Source organism: Tursiops truncatus, chromosome 10 (genome assembly GCF_011762595.2).
Source record: "Tursiops truncatus isolate mTurTru1 chromosome 10, mTurTru1.mat.Y, whole genome shotgun sequence".
Lineage (NCBI taxonomy): Eukaryota > Metazoa > Chordata > Mammalia > Artiodactyla > Delphinidae > Tursiops > Tursiops truncatus.
Window position 1 is genome coordinate 51,247,685 of NC_047043.1, and position 23,646 is coordinate 51,271,330.

Consider the following 23,646-nt stretch of genomic DNA (forward strand, 5'->3'; position numbering starts at 1 on the left):
GGCCGCAGCGGGCTCCCACTAGCTGCAGCTGCGGCGGGGCCGACCGCCCTGCAGGGAGGCCGCGCCGGGCCGTGCGCAAGCCCGGAGCGCCGCACGCCGGGCCACCCAGGAGCCCCTGGCCGCCGCGTCATGCGGCGGGGCGGTCGGCGTCGCGCGGGGGGACACGGGCTCGGCATCGCGCCGCTCCCGCCTCTACTAGTTTGGGGAGCTTTCCTGTCCCAAGAAGAGACTAAATCCGTTTAAAGAAAAGCCACGCACCAAATACTCGTCGAACCAAATTCAGCTTCTCCCGCCGGGACTGGGATTGCACAGCGGACTCGACTTGGGGGGGACTCCCCTCGGCTGGCGAGAAGCTAAGCTACAGCTGCTCCAGGGAGTCCTCTGACCTCCCTGCCCCCGCTCGCCCCTCGCGTGTCGGGACTTGTTCCGGCGCTCCCGCTTCGGGAAGGCACGCGGCCCCCGCGTCCTTTTCCGGGAGGAATCTGTGTCGCCTCCGGAGAGTGGCATTTAATGCCCGCAGCGTCGGGGGTGGCAGCGCGCGGGCCGGACGCGGCGAGGCCGAGCGGGCCGCGCCGCTCTGGTGCCGGCTCCTGGATCGCAGGCCTAATTGATGCCTTTTTCTGAGTGAGTCGGCGGCTTCCCCACCCTCCTTGTCCGCGCTCTCCTCTCCTCCTCCTCTTCCTCTCTGGTCTCCTCCCTCCTCCGGGCTTGGTTGCAAATGGCTTCGTTCTCCGAGACCGACTTCCAGATCTGCCTGCTGTGCAAGGAGATGTGCGGCTCGCCGGCGCCGCTCTCCTCCAACTCGTCGGCGTCGTCGTCGTCCTCGCAGACGTCCACGTCGTCGGGGGGCGGCGGCGGGGGCCCCGGGGCTGCGGCGCGCCGCCTACACGTCCTGCCCTGCCTGCACGCCTTCTGCCGCCCGTGCCTCGAGGCGCACCGGCTGCCGGCGGCGGGCGGCGGCGCGCCGGGAGAGCCGCTCAAGTTGCGCTGCCCTGTGTGCGACCAGAAAGTCGTGCTGGCCGAGGCGGCGGGCATGGACGCGCTGCCCTCGTCCGCCTTCCTGCTCAGTAACTTGCTCGACGCCGTGGTGGCCACGGCTGACGAGCCGCCGCCCAAGAACGGGCGGGCCGGCGCCGCGGCGGGCGCGGGCGGCCACAGCAACCACCGACACCACGCGCACCACGCGCACCCGCGCGCTTCTGCCTCGGCGCCGCCGCCACTCCCGCCAGCGCCGCAGCCGCCCGCGCCGCCCCGCTCAGCGCCCGGCGGCCCCGCGGCTTCCCCGTCGGCGCTGCTGCTGCGCCGGCCTCACGGCTGCAGCTCCTGCGACGAGGGTAACGCGGCTTCGTCGCGCTGCCTCGACTGCCAGGAGCACCTGTGCGACAACTGCGTCCGCGCGCACCAGCGCGTGCGCCTTACCAAGGACCACTACATCGAACGCGGCCCGCCTGGCCCCACAGCCGCCGCCGCCGCCGCCGCCGCCGCGGCGCAGCAGCTCGGGCTCGGGCCGCCCTTCCCCGGCGCGCCCTTCTCCATCCTCTCGGTCTTCCCCGAGCGCCTCGGCTTCTGCCAGCACCACGACGACGAGGTGAGTTCGGGGGCCGCTCCCGCGGGGGCTGCGGCCGGGCGGCGTGGGGCGCGGGTCTGGCACCCGGGGAGCCGCGTGGGTGCTCGTGCGGGCATCCGGGCAGGCCCCCCAGCAAGGAGAGGGGGTCCTCTCCCTTCCGGATTTCTCGTTTTTCTTTTGGCTACGCGGCAGCCGCTGCCCCAAGCAGATCCTGACCCGGAAAGTGTGTGTGGAGAAGACCTGGCCTCTGTGCGGGCTGCGAGGGGTCCCAAAACGCAGAGTCCCCCGCTTCCGTATCCAATTTTCTGTTCGGCAAAATGTGGCAGCCGCTGTCTCCAGTTAGGCATGAGCTGGGAAGAGGTAGTTGTGTGCGACTGTGTAGACCTGGCCTTCGTGTGCGAGGGTCCCTCCTCTGCCCTCCGACGGCTCCCGAGGTTGGAGACACCCCCTCTTCTTTAGGGACTTTGATTTCCTCATTCCTGTTTGACAAAGTGTGCAGGCTATTGTTTTAAGTAAGACATGAGATGGAAACGTGTGTATGTGTAGACGTGGTCTCCTTGTGCGGGCACACCAGAGGCCTCCCAGCATGCTGAGGGTTCTCCTTTAGTTTTTTTTCCCAACCTTATTTTTGTTTGTAAAACTCGTCGATTGTTGCTTTTAAGTAGGGCATGAGCCAGGAGGAGGTGGTCGTGTGGGTGAGTGTGGGGTGCGCTTGCGCGTGTAGACCTGGTTTCCACGTGCGCGCTTGTGAGGGGACGACTGTGCTTTTTGTTGGGACACCGTGGCAGTTGTTGCCTCCTTGTATAGAGTAAGAACAGCCTTCCGCGGTTCTATTCCCGCACCGTGGAAAAAGCGTGTTCTGGCCCCTGAACCTCCCTTGTATGGAATCGCCCTTCGGCCTCGTGGGCCCACCGCTGCACCGGGAGCAGCGGAATCGGGGGGCCTTGCCCATTGCCCTCACCCAGCTGGAAGTCCTTGGGCCGCCCCCGCCTGCCCCGGCTTCGATCTCTGCGGGAACCGGTTTCCCTGGTTGGGAGGTGTTCCCACCCCGTTCAACCTGGGGCTCGACTTTTCATGGAAAACAAGCCGACCCAAGCTGCACGCGGCTCGAACCGGGTGCGCAGAGTCCGCGGGCTGCACGGCAGCCTTTGAGCTTATTTGGCTCTTTTGGCTGTTTGTTGAATAAACCGTTCTTGCTTATTTTTCACATCTTGTGCCACCTTCCACTCACCCGAACCCACTGGAGGACGGGGCCAGAAGCTTTGAGGCGCAGCCTCTGCTGAGAGGGTCGGCGACTTAATGCGATCTACCTGTAGCCCCTTTGTGAGACTTGGTGCTAGCCTTGCCCTGGGCGCGGGCAGGAGACGGCTCCTGGTGCGAGGTGGCTGCGTGCTAGGTGGAGTGGGCGTGCTGGTTCCGAACGCGGCTGAGGCTTGCTGAGCGCAGCCTTTTCCACGCCTAACCTGTTATTTGGGGAGGAGGGCGGAGCTATTGCCTGCTGGCCTTAAGCCGGCTTCTCCTATTGGAAAAAGGTTGAAATTCTAATCTACTTGTTGTGGACGCCTCATTTTAAAAGTTTCTTTCTCGGTATGAAGCCTAAGGGGCAGCTATTCTTTTTCTTCCTTTTTTAAGCTTTGAATGGACTCATCTTTAAAGTTTTCCCACATTCATGGCTGAATGTGTCTAGTAGGTTCTTTCAAAAATGGATTGAGTTAAATACTGATCCGAATCCCGGGGATGGAAAGAGGGAGCCAATTCGCCGGGAAGATTAGCGTCGAGGGGGAGGGGAAGGGGGGGAGGGAGAGGGCGGCTTGAATCCGCCACAATTTCCCTCCTGGCAGGGGCGTTGATTGAACCCTCCCTCCCAGCAGTTGAGTTTAAATGTCAGGTTTTATTTATATTCCCAGTTAAAGATCCACGTACGTTTTATTTGGGTTAAAACAGTAGATGCTCAGTGTTGCCACACTTGTAAAAGGTTTATACACTTTTTAAATTATTAAACCATTCAAACGGTATGGGAGCGTGTGAAGTGTCGCACCCCTCACCCTGGGAGGTACCTGGATGCCCTGAACATTTAGATTTTTTTTTAACGTGTGCAATACTAGGTTGAAGTTGTTTGGCAAAGGCACTAAGATATTACACTGTTAGACCAACTATCCTTTTAAAACGTGACATTTGCTCAGTTTTGAGCAAAATTCTACTTCCCCTTCTTGGTTTTTCATTAAAAGAAGAAAACTTGGAAAACAGTTGTTAGATCTCTTTAATCGTTCCTGCATTTGGAATGTTAGGGAATTTAAGTTTAAAGGGACAAACCAATGCTGTGAATGGAGAAGTCAAGTGTTGGGAGGGAAAGCACCAGGTTCACAGACGTGATCCCACCCACGGCCTGAATTCTTCGTTTCCTTCCAAGGGAGTGATCCTTCACAGTTTAGTAATATTGTTCCTTTAAAAAACCATTCTTCGGATTGGGAAAAGGAGACTGAGGGCAATGTGGAGGACTGTCGTCCTGTCCTCTATTCGATTGTGACGGACTGGATGCCTAAATCCATGTGTTTTACAGTAGGTACACTACTTCAGTTTTTGAAACGTGCTCCTTCACTGAGTTGCCTCCCGGGTCAACAGGCTCAATTAAATAATTCAGGGAGCCCTTGCCTGATGGTGACTAATGCCACCTGACCTTGGGAAGAGGGCCCCGACGCCTGGCTCTTCCCCTTTAATTTTAAGGAGGGTGCCTCCGACAGTTGGCCACCTAGGGGTGCGGGAAGCAGCCGGTAGGGTCTCTTCCCAGACTGCTTTCCTAAGCATTCCCCGCACCCCCCCGGAAATGGCCCCTCAGGACTGACAAGGTGGTGTTCTGAGCACTGGTTTAAAACTTAATTTTAAAATCTAAAAGGAGGGTTTTCCAACGGAATGGTGAGGGTTTGCTGCCACTCTGTATTTGGTCCATTTAAAAAACAGAGTTTGGGTTTTTCGCTTTGGTGGTCAGTCCGAAAGGCCTGCAGGCGCCGAGGCCGGCGGTTAGCCAGGCCGGGAATTGGGGGCCCGCGCTCCTGACCGCTGGCCGCGCGCCTCCCGCGGGGCCTGGGAGAGGCGGACGGAGGCGCCGCGGCGGTGGGTCAGCCCCAGCCCGGCCGGCCCGGAGCCCGCCTCGGCGAGCGGGAGGCGGCGGGGCCGGGACGGGGTCTGCACGCATCTGGGGGGGAGAGTTAGGTAGTTGAGTGGGACTGGAGCGCGCTGCTCCCACCTTCACGAGGTGCCTTTTAATGTGTTAATTGCACGTGGGATGTGAGCCCTTGGCTGCCTTGGAGGCGACACTGGAAGCAGAAAGGGTGTGTGAGTGTGTTTAGAGGTCGGGCGGTAGGATTCGTAAATGGCGAGAAGCCGAGTGGGGTCTGAGCCTGTTCCGGTCCCCGGGAAAGGCCCTGTCAACTGGCGGGGGTGGCCGAGGGGGGCGGTGGTGACCCAGTTGCCATCTTGAGCCGAGGGATATTTTGTAGCTCGAGGATGGCAGTATTGTTCCCCGTTATGAAGGTGGGGGTGGGGGTGGATTTTCCTGAGTGTCCTGTATGGAAAATGGGGTGTAGGTGCTGATACAATTTATTTTCACTCCCTGGAAATATAGGTTCTAGAATTCCAATCCAGTGTGACCCTAAGTATTGAGCCATCCTAGGCTTGCGGGGGAGACTATCTTTCCCCAGGAAACCACTCTCAAAAAATCAGCCTTAAACGGCTGAGGAAGACGGTTTGCTGCCTAAAATAATTGGTTGTGGAATGAATTCTTGTATCTTATTTTGAATAAGTTCCTGTAAATGGGGATTGTACCAGTATTGGCACCAATGTATTTTATTTTGCATTCCCAGAGTGTAAGCTTTTTCGGGCATGCATACTCAGTGTATGTTTTAAAATAATAGGTGTGTGTTTTGTACATTGTAAAATTTATAGCAAGAGCCTTTTTTTTTTAAGGACAAGAGAGAAAAAGTGAGTAGAAATGTGCATTCTAGTTGTTTCTGTGCCCCATCTTCAACCCGTTCTGTAGGACTAGGTAGATGTGTGTCTGCATAGCACACACATCTCACCTATTCACCAGAAAACCAAATTTTCCATACCTTGGAAATAATTGGAGGTTCCTGCTTTGAATCTAGTTCAGCAGGTGGATGTTTGTAGATTGAAAGCTGTTGAATTAAGAAAATGCTTGATGAATGGGGAATTCCCTGGCAGTCCAGTGGTTAGGACTCCATGCTCTCACTGTTGAGGGCCCAGGTTCAATCCCTGGTTGGGGAACTAAGATCCCACAAGCTGCGAGGCATAGCCAATTAAAAAAAAAGAAGAAAATGCACACGTATGTAATTTTAAAACGTATTTCAGGTCACTAAAACCAACATTAAAATGTGTAGTTTTCTAATTTCTCCTAACATGTAAAATTTTGAACACAACTGTTTGGCTTTTTATGTTTTCATTTAAAAAATTCTGTGCATATATAGAAAGGGAGTTAGTTTTGGAGGAAGCCTTAAATGAGGAGGTGAAATGGTTAAAATGCTTTTGTTGTTGAGGTAGTTTGCCAGAAGAAAGGGTTTTATAAGTTTTTCTGATTATGAGGAATTTTAATTTACTTGATAATTCTATATAGCTCTGAAATTTAATCCCCTCCAAATTTTATTTCCTTTGGTGCTAACTGAAGTCACATGGGTTGCTTACTCGCCAGCTCCTCACACAGGGCAAGGTTTATTTCAGATGTATTCATTCTTAGCTAATAAAGGACCATTTCGATGTCATTCTTCTTGACACTTAAGCGAAAGGTTGAGAAGAATTCTACCATGCAGGCGGTTTCAAAGTAGCGTTTCCTCCCCCTTTTCCCCATAACACTGACAAAGAGTTGAAGGCTTGACTCACTAAGGCTGTTTGTGCCATCTCTCTTATTTTGGAAGAGAGCGGATAAAGAATTACAGTTGCCTGAAGGGAGCAAAAGGTGCCACCACTGCAGCCCACTCTGTTCCTCGTTCTTTGACCTTTCAAGCTTTGTGACTTACAGGATGAGGCTTGAGCCATCTTTCCTCTTCAGTTGATGTGACCTCCTGCTTCTTCAATACTAAATTATTCTTCTTCCTTTGAGGTTTTGTCTGTACCCACAAACCTAGTTGACTGAAACCAGATTGACTGTTTTGATTGACAAGACTCTGGCTTGTTAACAGAAAAATCTGAAACTTCGGCTTAAACCCTATTCCAGTGTAATTCCTTGCCTCTTCAGATTGCATCTCCAGTTTCCTTCATGTTTTAGATAGTTGGCTTACAGTTGGCTTTGAAGGTATGGTGGAATGAAACAGGGGAAGACCCCTAATGCCTGGGTTTAATCTCCCACTAACACCCACCTGAAATTTTGAGAGATTCATGTTTAATCCGAAGACATCAGGCCAATTTTTAAAAATTAATTAATTAATTTATTTTTGGCTGCGTTGGGTCTTCCGTGCTGCGAGTGGGCTTTTTCTAGTTGTGGTGAGCGGGGGCTACTCTGTTGCGGTGCGTGGGCTTCTCATTGCAGTGGCTTCTCTTGTTGCAAGCATGGGCTCTAGGTGCGTGGGCTTCAGTAGTTGTGTCATGTGGCCTCAGTAGTTGTGGCTCGCGGGCTCTAGAGCGGCAGACTCAGTAGTTGTGGCGCACGGGTTTAGTTGCTCCGTGGCATTTGGGATCTTCCCGGACCAGGGCTTGAACCCGTGTCCCTGCATTGGCAGGCAGATTCTTAACCACTGCGCCACCAGGGAAGTCCCAAGGGTGCAATTCTTGATTGTGATTATTTATCTGACAGGCTTTTCTTGATTGTGATTGTTTATCCAACAGGCTTGTGCAAAATTGCACATTCTGTCATCGTTAATGGGATTTATATATATATATATATATTAATGGGATTTGAATGAAACCGAGCAGTGGGCGCAAGACAGTGAAGTGGGTCAGGTCAGTTGTGTCAACTGAGGGCTCCCTTCATGGCTCCCACATCTTGTGAATTTTGAGGGTCCCTGTGTGGGCTTTGGAAACCCCCCTGCCCAGCCTCTGTCAAACATCTGTCAGCAACTGTATCCTTAGTTGTTATTGTTGCTTCTGGAAAGTTCGGGCAGCCATTTCCTTCTATCTAGCCTTGTTGAAATGCCAGTGGAGTTTGCAGATTTCTTTAATGTCTTTGGCTAATTGGGATAGTTATAAAGATGTTCTTCTACTAAAAAGTCTGCACACGGAGATTTTGCTGCTGAATATGGATCTGATAGAACATCTTCAGCACAGGTGTTTAAAAAATGAGAATTGTGAATAGGTTGTGTCAACACTCCTGATTATGGTGTGTTTATATAGACCACATCCGCAGATTTTGTTCAGTGCCGTCAGCCTCTCTTTGAGATCAATGTCAGAGGGAGATCTTTCTCTTAGGATCATCTGTAGGCTTGTACTGGGTAAGTGTTGAGCAGAAAAGTGGATATGGTAAAGGAAGTTTTAGTAGGAGTTGGGATAATGTTTTTGTGATATTTCTTATTAAAGCTGTCTGTTTATATAGCTTTATTTATTTATTTATTTATTTATTTATTTTTTTTTTTGGTGGTACGTGGGCCTCTCGCTGTTGTGGCCTCTCCTGTTGCGGAGCACAGGCTCCGGACGCGCAGGCTCAGCGGCCATGGCTCACGGGCCCAGCCGCTCCGCGGCATGTGGGATCCTCCCGGAACGGGGCACGAACCCGTGTCTCCTGCATCGGCAGGCGGACTCTCAACCACTGCGCCACCAGGGAAGCCCTATATAGCTTTATTTTTACTTAAGCATTTAGGCAGTGTGGTTTTAGGTTGAGATTTCTTGCTCTGCGTTAGTTTTCTCATCTGTAACACTTTGCATTGTTAAGGATTCCAGTTAACATATTTAGAGAGTCTGTAGCACAGTAGAAGCCAATTGTAAGCACTTATAATAGCTTTGCTTTGTTTTATTATAAATTTATTTATTTATCTTTGGCTGTGTTGGGCTCTCGTTGCATCGAGCAGGGGCTACTCTTTGTTGTGGTGTGCAATTTTCTCATTGCGGTGGCTTCTCTTGTTGCGGAGCACAGGCTCTAGGCGCACCGGCTTCAGTAGTTGTGGCGCACGGGCTTAGTTGCTCCGTGGCATGTGACATCTTCCGGGACCAGGTCTTGAACCCGTGTCTCCTACATTGGCAGGCGGATTCTTAACCACTGCGGCACCAGGGAAGTCCCAGGTTTGTTTTTTTTTTTTAATTAAGAATTTTTAAAATTGAAGTATAGTTGATTTACAACGTGTTAATTTTTGCTGTACAGCCAAGTGATTCAGTTATACATATATATATTCTTTTTAAAATATACTTTCCATTATGGTTTATCATAGGATACTGAATATGGTTCTCTGTGCTATACAGTAGGACCTTGTGGTTTGTAATAGCTTTTATTAATAAACTGTTGAGTATTGCAGCAGACTCCTCACCCCACCCCTCTTCCCTCCAGAGGGGATGCTGTAGAAGAAAACTAATGTCAGTGTTGGAAATTGTGGCTTCTGTCAGTTTACTATGATCTAAACGGAAGGATGTAGTGATTCAGGTGATGCAAAGTGAACTGGAGAAACATGCATAAAACTTGTTTCACCTTAGAAAAACTGGACCTCAACTTTAACTTCTGGTCTAGACCATCTTAGGGTTATAGGGCTCCCCGAGCCTATGGGAAAAGATGGGCACAACTGTGTTTAGAGGCTACATCAATGCCCTCAGCTTTTTTTTTTTTTTTAGAGATGGAAGGCCACTGTTTCTGTTCACATTTTATATGATGTATTTGACAACGATTAATCTTTAAAGACTTGATCTTTTTTGGCACCATGACATTTCAAGGAAATGGATCAACTTGCTCAAGGGAACAGTCTGATTTCAGGGACTGGAATATTTTATAAGCTTTAATTTCACGGTGTTGTCAGGTGTGTGTTTAGGTGTTCCTGAAGAGGAAACTTCAGTTATCACAAGAAAGGCCTTAAATCATCATAGAAAAACTGCTACTTTACAAATGGGGAGACAGGCTGGGATGATGAAATGACTTAAGCAGGAACTTGCCTAGTCTAGCACTCTTTTCACACTGCTGGTTATTTTTTATTTTTTAAAATTTTTAATTAAAACAAAAAATTTTTTTTTGGCTGTGCTGTGCAGCTTGTGGAATCTCAGTTCCCCGACCAGGGATTGAACCCAGGCCATGGCAGTGAAAGCCTGGAATCCTAATCACTGGAGCACCAGGGAACTCCCCACACTACTATTTATGTACAATATTTGGCAAATTTATTATTTTTTTTGAAACTAGTTCATAGAAGTCTGATTTTAAAAAATTAATTAATTAATTTATTTTTGGTTGCGTTGGGTCTTCCTTGCTGCACGCAGGCTTTCTCTAGTTGCGGCGAGTGGGGGCTACACTTCATTGCGGTGCGCAGGCTTCTCGTTGTGGAGCACGGACGGACTCTAGTCACGCGGACTTCAGTAGTTGTGGTGCACGGGCTTTGTTGCTCTGCGGCATGTGGGAACTTCCCGGACCAGGGCTTGAAGCTGTGTCCCTTGCATTGGCAGGCAGACTCCTAACCACCGCGCCACCACGGAAGCCCAAGTCTGATGTTTAATATTAAATTTCTTGCTTGAATCTTTAGCTTCTTGTGTTTTATCTTGTTTTTGGTCTTTTTAAGTTATTAAGGAGAAAATTAAATAGCACACAGGTAATTACAAGTGGACCACAGTATGGTCTCTTGGCAAAAGTGAGTGTGACCGTCATTACCGTGACTGCTTCTCCTTCCAGAATGAACTTAATGCGAAGTATTATCAGAACAATGATTTAGCAAGGAAGAGGCCTTGAGGTTTGTTTTTTTTTTTTTGGATATATATATATATATATATATATATATATTTATTTGGCTGCATTAGGTCTTTGTTGCTGCGCGCGGGCTTTCTCTGGTTGTGAGCAGGGGCTACTCTTTGTTGCGGTGCACGGGCTTCTTATTGTGGTGGCTTCTCTTGTTGCAGAGCATGGGCTCCCGGGGCGCTGGCTTCAGTAGTTGTGGCTCACGGGCTCTAGAGCACAGGCTCAGTAGTTGCGGCTCATGGGCTTAGTTGCTCCATGGCATGTGGGATCTTCCCGGACCAGGGCTTGAACCTGTGTCCCCTGCATCGGCAGGTGGATTCTTCACCACTGCGCCACCAGGGAGAAGTCCGAGGCTTTGAGTTTTAATTAGTCTCTTGAAATAATGTCTGTCTCATAGCAGATCTCTACAGTATCAAGGTGAGAAGGGTACTTCCTCTGTCAGCCAACCTCTAACGTAGGCCTGTTCTTCCGTGATCTCAGGCAGTGGAGACTCCCATCCGCCCTTGCCCCAGTACTCTTGCCCTGTGGCCCCAGCACTTCAGAGAAGCTACTCTGGCACTGGTGGGGCTCTTACACCAGATCTGGCCTTGGTTGATGTTAGTGGACTTAAGGACCAATTCGAGAAAGATGTTGCCAGGTTGCTGGTTCTCAGTGGTGATGCAAGTTGGGTTTAATTAGAACATGCTCAGTGATGCTGCCTTGATCCCTTTGCCAGAAACAAAGGAGATCTCTTCCTTTTCAAGCCACAGAATGCCCCGAAAATGTTCTCTCTCACATTATGTAGTTGGGGGATTAAAAGGGGAACAGTAAGTGGGAAAATGCTTGTAGCTTCTTGATGTAAAGACAAGAGCATGAGCTTTAGAGTAAGAAGACCTGGGTTCACAGTCTGGTGTTACACGGAAGTAGCTGTGTGACCTTGGACAAGTCACTTAACCTTTCAGGTGGAAATGGTAGGAGTAGTATTAGAGACCTATTTGTGGAGGGGAGTTATGATTTATACGAAGATGCTTGGAAGGAGTTAGAAAAATTTGTTTCAATATATGTGTACATAACTGTGTGAGTCTCCTGAAAAAAAAATTTGGCTTCAATTTTTCCCGCAAGTTGCAGCCAAACGGGTAAAATTCCTTCTTCCTGAAATTAAATATGTTGCTTATCCTTCTTAAAAAAATACTTCCTGGTTGATGGCCAAGCGATATTTGATACCATGAAATAATTTGGGCGGTTTCTCATTGCTGACAGGACTTGATGTGTTAAGATTTGTCATCAAAATATTTGAATGTCTGTTTTCTGCTAGGAATTATGCTCCTTGCTGAGGATGCTGGAGCCTTGTGGTTAGCCTACTGGGAAGACAGAACTGGAAGAAAGTAGTTGATGGGGAAGGGGGATTCTTACCTTCCTGGGTGGCTACTTTATATATGGTCGCATTTACATTACCAGAGGAAATATAAGTGTTAAAAGCTTGTGGCATCTAAACAGAGGTTCTGACTGGGAGATGAGTTTGGGTTGAAAGAGAGGAGTTTAAGATGAATCTTGGAGAATGGTGGGATTTTAGGTAGAAGATGGAAGAAAGGCAGGAGTGGTTTCAAGGAGCCTGCATTGGATTGACTCTAGAGGAGGGTGTGCAGTCTTGATCTTTTATCTAGTTTTTCCTTTCAGCACCCCTAAGAAAGGTGTTAGGGTCCCCTCACCCCCTTTTAAATTGAAGGATAGTTGATTTACAATATTATATTAGTTTCAGGTGTATAGCATAGTGATTCAGTATTTTAGGTTATATTCCATTAAAAGTTATTGCAAAATAAAGGCTATAATTCTCTCTACTGTACAGTATATCCTTGTTGCTTATCTATTTTATACATAGTACTTTGTACCTCTTAATCCCATGCCCCTATCTTGCCCCTACCCACTTCCCTCTCCCCACAGGTAACCATTAGTTTGTGTTCTTTTTTTTTTTTTTTGCCTCACTGCTGTGGGAGGGATCTTAGTTGCCCCACCAGGGATCGAACTTGTGCCCCCTGCAGTGGAAGCATGAAGTCTCTAACCATTGTACTGGCCAGGGAAGTCCCTAGTTTGTGTTCTATGTCTGTAAGTCTGTTTCTGTTTTGCTATTCACTTGTTTTATATTTTAGATTCCACGAATAACGGATGTCTTTTACTTATTTCACTAAGCATAGTATTCTCTAGGTCCATCTACATTGCTGCAAGTGGCAAAATTTCCTTTTTTGCGGCAGAGTAGTATTCCATTGTATATTTATTCCACATCTTTATCCATTCATCTGTTCACAGACACTTAGGTTGCTTCCATATCTTGGGTATTGTAAATAGTGCTGCTGTGAACATAAGGGTGGACATATCTTTTCGAATTAGCATTTTCATTTTTTCCAAATATCTACCCAGGAGTGGAATTGCTGGGTCATTTCGTAGTTCTGTTTTTTAGGGATCCCCTCCTTTTTTATCCTCCTTAGCGGGGGTGGTTACTGATACATAGAAGAAATAAATATCAGTCTGGAGCCAGAGCCACTTTAGTTACTTTAACAGGTCATTTAATGTAAAGAATTGTCAGTGTTATTTGAGTTAACTGAGAAGCTGCAGTGCAAGGAGAGAGCAGAGCACTCGGGTACCTGGGAAGTCGCAGCTGTGGGAAGCGGCTACCACCCAAGGGCTGGGAGATCGGAAGAGAAAAGGTTGGAGTTGTTAAGACATAGGAGGGTACCTGTGGGTCTGGCCAGGGACCCATGACGCTGGAGTAAGAAGTCTGTTGAGGGTACCACCCAGGAAGCAGGACAGCAGAGAGCGAAGCCTTTCTTCCCCTCACATCCCCTATTGTCTGAGTCACAGGGATTCAGCGGGCAAAGCAGAGATGTGGTTTACTCGGGAGGGTGGGTTCGAGCTGAGAGACAATAAGAATTCAGTAAGCAGCACAGCTGGGAAGATGGAATCGCACTTGGGCCACTCCTCCGGCAGCACCACTTGGTGCTTGATTCCATTTGAAAATTTCATGAAAATACGGGGGGAGACCTCAGGCTAAGGAGGACCAGAACGTGTCCAAAGTTAGCAGTGCCCTTCCTGTCAGTGTGTTTCCAGTCTGCGACTAACCCAGCTTGCTGTTGACTTGCCAGCAGGCTGCACCAGCCACGGATAGCCCACGCCCTGCTTCCAGCTCTCTGAGTCATGTATGTGCTTACCAAGAGAGGCTGCTGCTTTTGTTCCCAGACCTATGTATGTTCTTCGTACTTGTTTGTGTAATTAACACAGTTTAAATAAAAATGAAACAAGTGCAGAGAATTTCTAGGTAAGCAGACCTGAATTTCTATGAAATCGGATTTGGTGTAAAGCAGGAGGCCCTGGGGAAAGAGCAGTGAGCAAAATAGCCCCGAATCCCTTTCTTTGTGGAGCTTACACAACCAGTTTGGGATTGGGGGATTCTCCTTGCCTTCCCCAAAGGCTGGTGCACCGGGGCATCCGTGGGTACCTCCCTGGTGTGAGCTAGACCCGTGCAGCCCATTATGGTTATAATCTTGAGTGAGGGGAGGAGCCTCGGCCCTGCAGGAAGGAGCTCCGTTCCCTGCTTCCCCTTCCTCTCCTCGGCCTTTGGGACGACCTGCCCCCACCCCACCCCCCTGGCTTTGTCCTGCAGTTCAGGGGGCAGTTAGTGCTGCAGAACCTTAGGCCGAGAGGGAAGGCCTCACTTCTTACTAAGTCTGGTGATTTCCTATTTTGATTTTTTGGTATTCGTTTTTGTGTATTGAGGTAGATACGCACATTGTAAGATTCACCTTTTTCTCGTGTACAATTCTGCACCTTTTGACAAGAGCATAGAGTGCAGTCACCACCATGCTCAGTACAGAGCATCCCATCACCTCAAATGCTCCGACCCCCAGCCTCAGGTAGCCCTCTACCTGTTCTCCAGCCCTATGGTTTTGTCTTCTCCAGAAGATCATGAATCTGACAGTGTTGACTCCTTGAGTCGGGCTTTTTCCACTTGCCAAGCTGCATTCGCTGGAATCAGTGGTGCCTCCCTATTTGTTGCTGAGTAGTTTTCCATTGTATAAATGTACCACAGTTTATACATTCGCCAGTTGGAGGGCACTCGTGTTTCCTGTTTTTGGCGATGGTGACTGTTTATGTTAATGCCTGGAATATGAGCAGTGCAGTGTTGAGTGTTGGCGGTCACTGTCTTCTGCTGGAGCCTCCATTTTGATCAGGAACATTTGTCAGCAAAAGTGTGTGGCTTTGTGCCTCCTGTTTCCTCATCACTCTATAGGATGGTAACATGTGCATTCGTCTGCCTAGGGCTGTCTTTTTTTGAGAATCAAATGAGGTATTTTCTGATGAAAAATTGCAATGTGTGCTATATATAAATATAAGTGAACAACAAGGACCTACTGTATAGCACTCAATATTTTGTAATAACCTATAAGGGAAAAGAATCTGAAAAGGAGTGTATATACATATATAACTGAATCCTTGCGCTGAATACCTGAAACTAACATGATACTGTAAATCAACTCCACTTCAATAAAAGAATTTCTAAAGTAATAAATATAAGTGAAGACAGAAATTCAAAGGGAAGGAATTGCTTTGGGGACAGTGCTGCAGGGGGCAGTGGAAGCACCTGCCAGCCACCCACCAGTCTTGCCCTTTATTTTTAATAACTTCTCAGAAAAATTCCCTTTGGTTTTTTCTTTCTTTTATAAATTTATTTATTGACATTTATTTTTGGCTGCGTTGGGTCTTCGTTGCTGCGCGTGGGCCTTCTCTAGTTGCGGTGAGGGGGGGCTCGTCTTCGTTGCGGTGCGCGGGCTTATTGCGGCAGCCTCCCCTGTTGCTGAGCATGGGCTCTAGGCGCACAGGCTTCAGTAGTTGTGGTGCGCAGACTCCGCAGTTGTGGCGCACGGGCTTAGTTGCTCCGCAGCATGTGGGATCCTTGCAGACCAGGGCTCGAAACCGTGTCCCCCTGCACTGGCAGGTGGATTCTTAACCAACCACTGTGCCACCAGGGAAGCCCCCCTTTGGTTTTTATTTCCCTTTTTGTTGTTGTTGTTAGCTTTATCAGAGCTTTCAGAGATTTAGAGGAATATGCGAAGAGGAAAATTTATTTTACCAATTTAACCAGATTTTTAAAAAGCCACATGGGTGCAAATAAAAAAAGCATAGCTCTCATCAGCGATGGACCAACCCAAATATCTGGAACTTTGAGGGAATTTTGGAAAGAATCGCCTCCAGGGAGTGTAAATGAAGTTAGGTTTGTGTCTCCACTTTAAACTGAAGGTTAGTTGGGGAAAAGGGGGTTTTGTGTTTAAGTTTATATTTATGATGATGAGTGGAAACCAAGTTATGAAGGCATAGCAAAATCCTCTCTTAGCAAGAGATAGCGGTTAATTGTGGACAACATTTGGGGTTCACAACATCTATTAATTTTGTAATCTTATTCATCCTTAAGTATATTGTGCAGTAAAAAGACAGACGTACCTTGAGATCCAAGAACTGAGGTATAGTTGTTAATTGTATTGAAATGTTAGTAACATACAGAAACATGCAAAGAAAAGCACTGAATATATCTGGGCATCTCAGACTGTGAAAATGCTTCTAGTGCAGCTAGTTTTGAAGTTGGAAAGCAAACATTTTGCTTGCTCATAAAAGGACGGATGGTGTTTCACATTTGCTGTTTTCAGCATTCATATCAGTGGTCCTTTTTTTTTTTTTTCCTGTATTGGTTGTATCGTGTTTACTGCAGAACCAAGCACAGAATTTGTCTGAAGTTAATGTTCATCAGTGCCTATTTGTTCTAGCCCCACAGAATTTATTTTCAAGGTTTTTTCCATTTCTTTGCTTGTTGGGATGCAAAACCAATTCTCTTCTTCTCCACCAGAAACAAAACAAAACAACAACAACAACAAAAAAACGCATGAAAAGCAATAGATAAATAAATGGGAATAAAATCTAAAAGCATGTAAGATCAGATGATGAAGATGAGGAGGGGATATTGGGCCTTAGTTTGGGAGAAAAGATTGAGTTTCAGGCTCTGTTGAGTCCTCGATGTTGGCTTGTATAACATGATGGAGGGGGTGTTGCATGGGGGGAGCCAGAGTATCCAAGGCATAACATTCTATGGTTTCAGCAGATGAGGGGGTGTTGCATGGGGGGAGCCCAGAGTATCCAGAGCATAACATTCTGTGGTTTCAGCAGATTAAGAAAAAAAAAATCTAAAAAACTAACTGGGGGAGGTATCCCTGTCCTGTCTGCCTGGTCCTTCTTATTTCAGCTCCTCGACTTTCAGTGGGCACTTGTAAATGTTGTCACTCACTGTGGGAGGGTCTCACCCCTTCTTGGTGCTAAATGCGGATAGGTTTGCCACAGTGAACACAAAAGAGGAACACGGATGAATGAGTGCTTAATACAAACCATAGAACATTTGCAAACACTTGACAGGGGCTATAAAGGGGGAAGAGGTAGCAATTTTGCTTTAAATTTGTGTTCTTTTAACAACATTGAGAAGTTTTTTTTTTCCTTAACTGACTTTTGTTTTTTCCTTAACTGACTTGTTTAGACTTCACAGCACTTGTCATTTTGGGTGGTAATTTTTCTGAATATGTATGTCTCTGTGACTTTATTTATTTGACCTTTCCTTCCTTCCTTCACCATCTTCAGTTTGTAGTTGCTGGATGAATGGAAAATTGAGATTTTTCTCAGGGCTACCTGTATTCCCTCCCAGGAAGTAACTTGGACCACTTAACTCTAATCCTTATTTAATTATGCAAGTAATAAATATCTTTGTTCAGATTATCTGTAAAAAAATTTTTAAAGTGTACCCCCAGTCCTACTTCTTCCCAAAGTGTGTGATCTGAGTGTGTTTTCTTCCAAACCATAACAGCCATTCACACACACACAGAGTATAGACATACAGTCTTTAAAAACATGTAGTACTTTTTCCTGTACTTACTTTGCTAGTCATTACTGCTCCAAACTTGGCATTCATGGTGTGAAATTAATTTAGCTGTTCCCTTATGTGGGATTTTCTCTACATCGGCCATTGCCATCAATTTGTGTACTTGTTGCTTCCGGAGGGAAGATCCCCCTGGCTCCCCCTTCTCCCCCAGCCGGGGACTTGCTAAGATGCTGGAGAGGCACATTTGAAATGTTAATTTGCCTCCTCGCCAGCCACATTTCCTCCCACCCCACCCGGCCTTGTTGCCATCAATCTAACGGGAGAAAAAATGGCTTGTCCTGTTGGCTTACTTTGCATTTCTGCGATGACTGTGGGGTGGGCGTCTTTTTGTTTATTGACCGTTTGGGTTTCCTCCTCAAATTGCCTTGGTTCCCGGGCCTCTCCCTCCTGGTTTTTTTTTTTTTTTTTTTGCAGTACGCGGGCCTCTCACTGCTGTGGCCTCTCCCGTTGCAGAGCACAGGCTCCGGACGCGCAGGCTCAGCGGCCATGGCTCACGGGCCCAGCCGCTCTGCGGCATGTGGGATCCTCCCGGACAGGGGCACGAACCCGTGTCTTCTGCATCGGCAGGCAGACTCTCAACCACTGCGCCACCAGGGAAGCCCCTTCCTGGGTTTTTAAAAAATCAATTTGTAGGCATTTTATCCAAAATATTGAGTACTGGCTCTTTGTTGCAGTGGATTTCTCAGAGTCCTGGGCTTGCCTCAGTTTAGTTTAACTTGTTATACATTTTAAATTTTACTGCCACTTATGATCGTCTTCTACTGTCTCTACATATTTTGTCTTTAATCCTACCTTAGAATACATTCTTAGTGTATCATAGGAGGTGGGGTCTAATTTTATCTAGAACAAATGATGAGCCTGGTGTCCTGACTGTTAGTGAATGGTCTCATTTCCCCTTTTTCTCTGAACCCGTACAATTCTGGGAAACAGTTATGAATATAGCTGTTAGCTGGGGGTGAAGAGAAGGGTGTGTTAAGGCCTGTACTCAGTGAATGCCGACTGGGTTGCAGTTTAATGTATGTATATTGAGTGTTCATGCTTTGTGGTCATATACCGGTGATCTCTGAAAAATCTCTTTGATGTTTGGTGGCTACTAAGGAAATAGATAACAGATAAGTGGCAATGCTTGATTTGGTGTAGGCCTGTTACACATCAGTCAGTGTTTAAGCATGTGTTGCTCTGTTGCCTACTGTGTACCAATTACTGGGCAGGGCCCTACAGACCTGCCGTTTCTCCGCTTGGTTTTTATCTTCATTGGGCTTTTTAACTGGAAGAGAAGTAAGTAGTCATTTTAACACAGGCAAGTGCTAAGTAGCTAAAAATACACAACTTGCTGATTCCACTCCCCAGATGTAACTACTGGTAAGAGGTTGGAGTGTATCATTGGTCTCATTTCCTATGCTTCTGCAACATTACCTTTATGACTGTATTTATCATTTAATAATCTTTTTTTTTTACATTAAAAAATATTTATTTATTTATTTGGCTGCACCGGGTCTTAGTTGTGGCACGTGGGGTCTTCATTGCTGCGTGCGGGATCTAGTTCCCTGACCAGGGATTGGACCCAGGTCCCCTGCATTGGGAGCGCGGAGCCTTAGCCACTGGACCACCAGGGAAGTCCCTATTATTTAATCTTTAATTGTGCACACACTGATGTCAATGAACTTGTTGGGAAAATATTTGTATACTGCATCTGTAGTTCTACATCTTGCTTTGTTTTTTTAGATCTAATAGCCTAGCACATCCTTGCATGACAATATACAGTTTGTTCCTTCATTATCATCTTTATTGCAGTGTAGTGTAGGCACAACCAAATGCACTCATTTTTATGCATGCATTTTGATGGTGACTTCTGACAAAGTTATACATCTATACTACCACCATCAAAATCAAGACACCCTAGAAAGTTCCCTTGCAGTAGTACCTTTCAGTGCTAATCTCTGGAGAATTTGGTCTGCTGCTCTGGTCATGGGTGTTGGGGAGGATTTATGGAAACTAGAGTGAGACATGGGCCTTTGGATGTGAATGAGTCTCTGATGACGGAAAGTTGCCATGTCTGATGTCCTGGTTTATTGCTGAGGTGGAGGTAGCTGTAAAACGCCCTAAAATCTTTACCTTTGAGGCATTTTGGCCTCTGCAAAGGCCCAGATTTCACCAGCCCCCCCCCCCCTTTCTTTTCCTGTTTTAAACATTTGCTGTTTCAGGGCCACAATGCAAATGGTCAGGGAACATTGTTTTCCAGCAAGCACTTGCCTGCTGGGAGGCAAATTCCTCAAGGATTGCTTGGAAAATGTGGAAGTGAATTCCGTTCAATCAACACACTTCTCATTGAACACCGGCCATGTGCCTGCTCTCTCCGGGTGTTTGAGGACACAAAGGACCAGAACAGAGGTTGCCTTCTGGGGACCCTTACATCACTATACAGGGAAATAGAGTGCCCGGGGATTTGGGGGTATTCTGGTGAATGATGTACATGTAAAGTACTAAATTGTTTTTGATTAGGTATTACATGCTTATGTGTAAAAAAAAAAAAAAATTTCCAGGGCTCAGGAAAGGGTAACTCGGTAGAGGAGTGAAGTCCTACGAGCAGAGTGCCAGCGTCCTGGGTGTCCTTCAGAGGGTTCTTATCCTTGAGTCTAGGCTTGTGGTCCTGAGCGTTTCTGAGAAACTTCATAGCTTCCCAGGTCTGCCAACTCAACTGGAGGTGACAGGTTGGTGGCTTCCATTCCCAAAGACCCTTCCTTTTCAGAAAATTTTGGTTTTGAGCTTCTTAGAAACTTTTGAGTTGTTACCAGAGGATGCTTCACTTAGGGGTTAGGGGTGGGGGCAGTTCCTTGCCCTGAACCAGCTGTTTTAAGTGTCATTCAGAACCACCTTCCCCTGGTTTTAAGGCTGTATTCCGTGTGCAGAACTGTTGAGTCCTTTGATCATTGACTGCTGCTGTGGGGGGAGGGGTCCTCAACTGCCCTGACTCTGTCAGGATCCAGAGTTGGTTTCTGCCCTCTTCCTCCTCTTTCCTGGTGTTTGGCGTCTGCCCCCAGTGAGAACTGGGCTGCTGAAGGAAGTAGTAGGTTGCCGAGCTGGGACGGAGTAAGGATAGGATACTGCGAGAACCGGCTACAAGGCGTGAAAATGATTTTTTTTTTTTTTTTTTGCAGCGAGAGTGAAGTGAGGGTGGGGAGGGGACTCAGGTGGAGGGCAAGGACTGGTCGTGGTCTCCAGGAAGAAAGGCCTGGGAGCGTTTGAGGGCATCTGAAAAACTGGAAAGCACTTTGCTGAGGACCCCTTGGTGATTAGAACTTTATCTGCAAAGCAAATGTTCAACCAATGTTTACGGAGTTAATTCAGACAGGCTCCAGGGAGCTGTTGGGCCCCCTTTAAAACCTGTGGTTGGGGATGGTGAAAGGGGACTTCCACGGGAGCGGTGTCACCCTTGGAAAACCTGCCCTCAAAGCAAAAGAGAACCTCGCAGTCGTCAGTCTGTCCTCAGACTTCGTTACCGAGGCCCTGGAGTGCCCAAGTCTCCCATCTCCCCTCAAGCTGTTTGAAGATCCTGTCCACTGGGGTCCCCAGAGGTGGGTGCCCCCCGTACGTGGGTCAGAGACAAGGCTGATTCCCCCAGTTCTCACCCGCACCTGCTCCCCGAAGTTCCTTTGTGCTGGGGATCTGCGATTAGAATCTGCCTGGGAGATCATCTGTGGTGACGCGGGAGCTGTAGTTTAAAAAACAAGCCCGCGAATCCCACCCTCTCTGAAGGACAGTGAAATGTTCGCATTGGTTACTTTAAGTAAAAGCCAGCTGGTAGCAAGAATACAAAGAAGACCCTCAAGGTAAAGTTAATGATTAAATTCGGAACTTTTGGCCTGTTTCCTTTAGATTTTTTTCTCTCTTGAACTTTACTCCATCGCGGATAGAGACTTAGCCCCCAGATTGCATTTCGTGTTTGTAGGACTGAATTTTAATATCCGTGCTGGAGGCTTTCCTTGGACCTTCTCATTCCTCTTGGAGGGAATGGGCTTCTTCCTAGCGCCTCTTGCTGGGGGTACTCTTTTCTGCCCAGTTTTCTTTGGATACTACCCCACCCCCATGCTTGGGGCAGCAGGAATTCCTCCCCAGGCCCTTTGTTCCTCCTGAAGGGCGGGAATGCTGCCTCCTGGAATGTTGATGCTTTGGCTGAGTGGCCAGCACCATTGAAGCCTCTGTCTCTGCTCTTGGGCGGGGGGTGGGGTGGGGTGAGGTTTGCATCTCCCAGCTTAGTCACCCCTGGGCTGGATTAAGTGCCCCAGCTTTAGTCCTGACCACAGTCACACTAAAGACCCCTCCCCTCATTAAAAAATAAAATAAAATAAAAACAAACCAACAAACCTTGTCACAAAGCCAATGAGGAGTAATCTCAAAAGTTCTGGCAAGAGATTTGCCTCACTCCACTGGAAACCCCCCCCATAACTCAGCAGGAAGCCTCCTGACCAGGATTGCCAGCTCTAGCTCCCTCCTAGACACCCCCCCCAGGATGCCTAGTTCATAAACAGTAAGCAATTTTTTAGTACAAGTATGTCTCATACAATACTTGGGACACACTTACACAAAAAATTGTCTGTTAGAATTTAAAATTTAACTGGGCTGTAGTGCTGTAGTTTATATGGCAGTTCTCCTGCCACTCCTTAAAGCTATTGGAGGGGCTGAAATCCCCAACCTGAAAGGCTCTCCCCACCCGCTGCAGGATCCACCCCTCCCCTACTCTGCATTTGGGTCCTACAGACCCTTTTGTTGCAGAGTTCCTCATAGGTGACTAGTTTTTCACAGGACAGAATACCTAGAACAGGACCCCTCTGACCTCCTCACCCCCACCCCAATCACTGCAGGTTCTGGCAAAGGAAGGGGGTCCTGGAGATGGAAAGTTAGGTTGGAAACCAAATGCCAGCTCAGAGGTGGGAAAAAGCTTAGCTCTTTCCCGCACTCCTGGTCCATTGCTGCCAAACACTCTGGGGTCAGTGACCGCCCCCCTAGGCCCTCATGGGGGTGGGGTAGATTGCACTCCTGTTTGAAGGGTTAGGGCAGTAGTTTGGGAAGAGTAGTTTTTGAGATTTCTAGAAGAGGATTTTTGGGGAAGCTCTCCTGTACCTGCTTTTCTCTAGCAAGAAAAAGAAAGACTGTCCCTGGAGGATTTCAGCAGGGATTTCTGTAACTCGGGGGGAAGGGAAACCCAGAGAGCAGGTTACACGAGTGTGTTTCCAGCTGTGTATTTGTTTCACGTACAGACCTTAAAGTGTTTCCCGGAGGAGGGGATTTACAGGTTCGCTGCTGTGTCTGAATCTGCTGCCAGGAGAACTATTGGCCCTCTCAAGCGGATGGTTTGACAATGACATAGTTGTGGCGTATTGCCCGTTTTGCTCTGACTGCCAGGAAGCTCAGAGCCAAACTCCTGGTTTCAGTCCAGGATGGCTCATTGACATGCTTCTCCTTTGCTGACTCAGGCTTGGTTCTGCATGTTGTTGGCTTTCTTTGTAAGCTGCTCTTCTTAGATTTGGGTAAGAGCTGCTGAAATAAGTTTCAATAAAAGTTGAGTGAAAGATGAGGGGGTTGTAAACTGCCCAGGATAGGGACAGTTTTCAACCCAATAAATCTGGCTGATGTGTATGTAAAAGAATTAAGCCATTGTACCAGCATAGTACTTGTCAAATAAACATGTAATCCTCGTGTATGCCCTGTCCCTCCCTGGACAGAGTCCAGACCCGTGCCAGGGGTGGTGAGGAGACTTGCTAGAATGTGCCCCACTGAACTGCAGGGGCAACAGGACCCCAGAAGCCCTCATCTGTAAAAATCAAAGCAACTTGAGAGACCCCAGGGTTAGTCGTGTCCCCTGGTAGAGGCCGTGGCCCGGGTATGGGATCTTTTGACCCACGTCCCCCATTTCTCCTGCCCTGGGAACCCTTCTATTCTGCAATTTGGTAGAGCTTGGAACCCCTTCTTGAGGGGTGGGAGGAAGTGGTTAATCCCCACTTCCTCCCCTGGGAGTTTTATGGGCCTCTGGGAGCCTGCCTTACTCTGGGCTTAATGCTCATAAATGATCCTCTCCCAGGGCAGGGGCCAGGCTCCTGTGCATCTTTGCCCGGGCTTTAGGCAGTTAGGTGCTTAATTGATGGGTGATGCCCTTGGTTTTCTGTAATTGGGAGGTGGAGTGGAGAACCTTTTAGGATTACTGGGGTGGTGGCTTGAGCCCTTCCCAGCGGGGCCTGGGCTGGAAAGTTTGTGACGGAGCAAGGGCCCCCTGGG

At 48.0% G+C, this 23,646-nt stretch overlaps 1 protein-coding gene across 1 annotated transcript in view; it reads left to right on the forward strand.

Moving 5' to 3' along the window:
• The first annotated feature begins 718 nt into the window (after positions 1-718).
• The window catches only part of TRIM71 (tripartite motif containing 71), a 58,787-nt gene continuing 35,859 nt past the window's right edge, over positions 719-23,646 (forward strand). The window contains exon 1 of the mRNA XM_019946706.3: positions 719-1,588. Within this exon, the coding sequence (XP_019802265.2) occupies positions 719-1,588 (870 nt within the window). The remainder of the gene's footprint in view (positions 1,589-23,646) is intronic.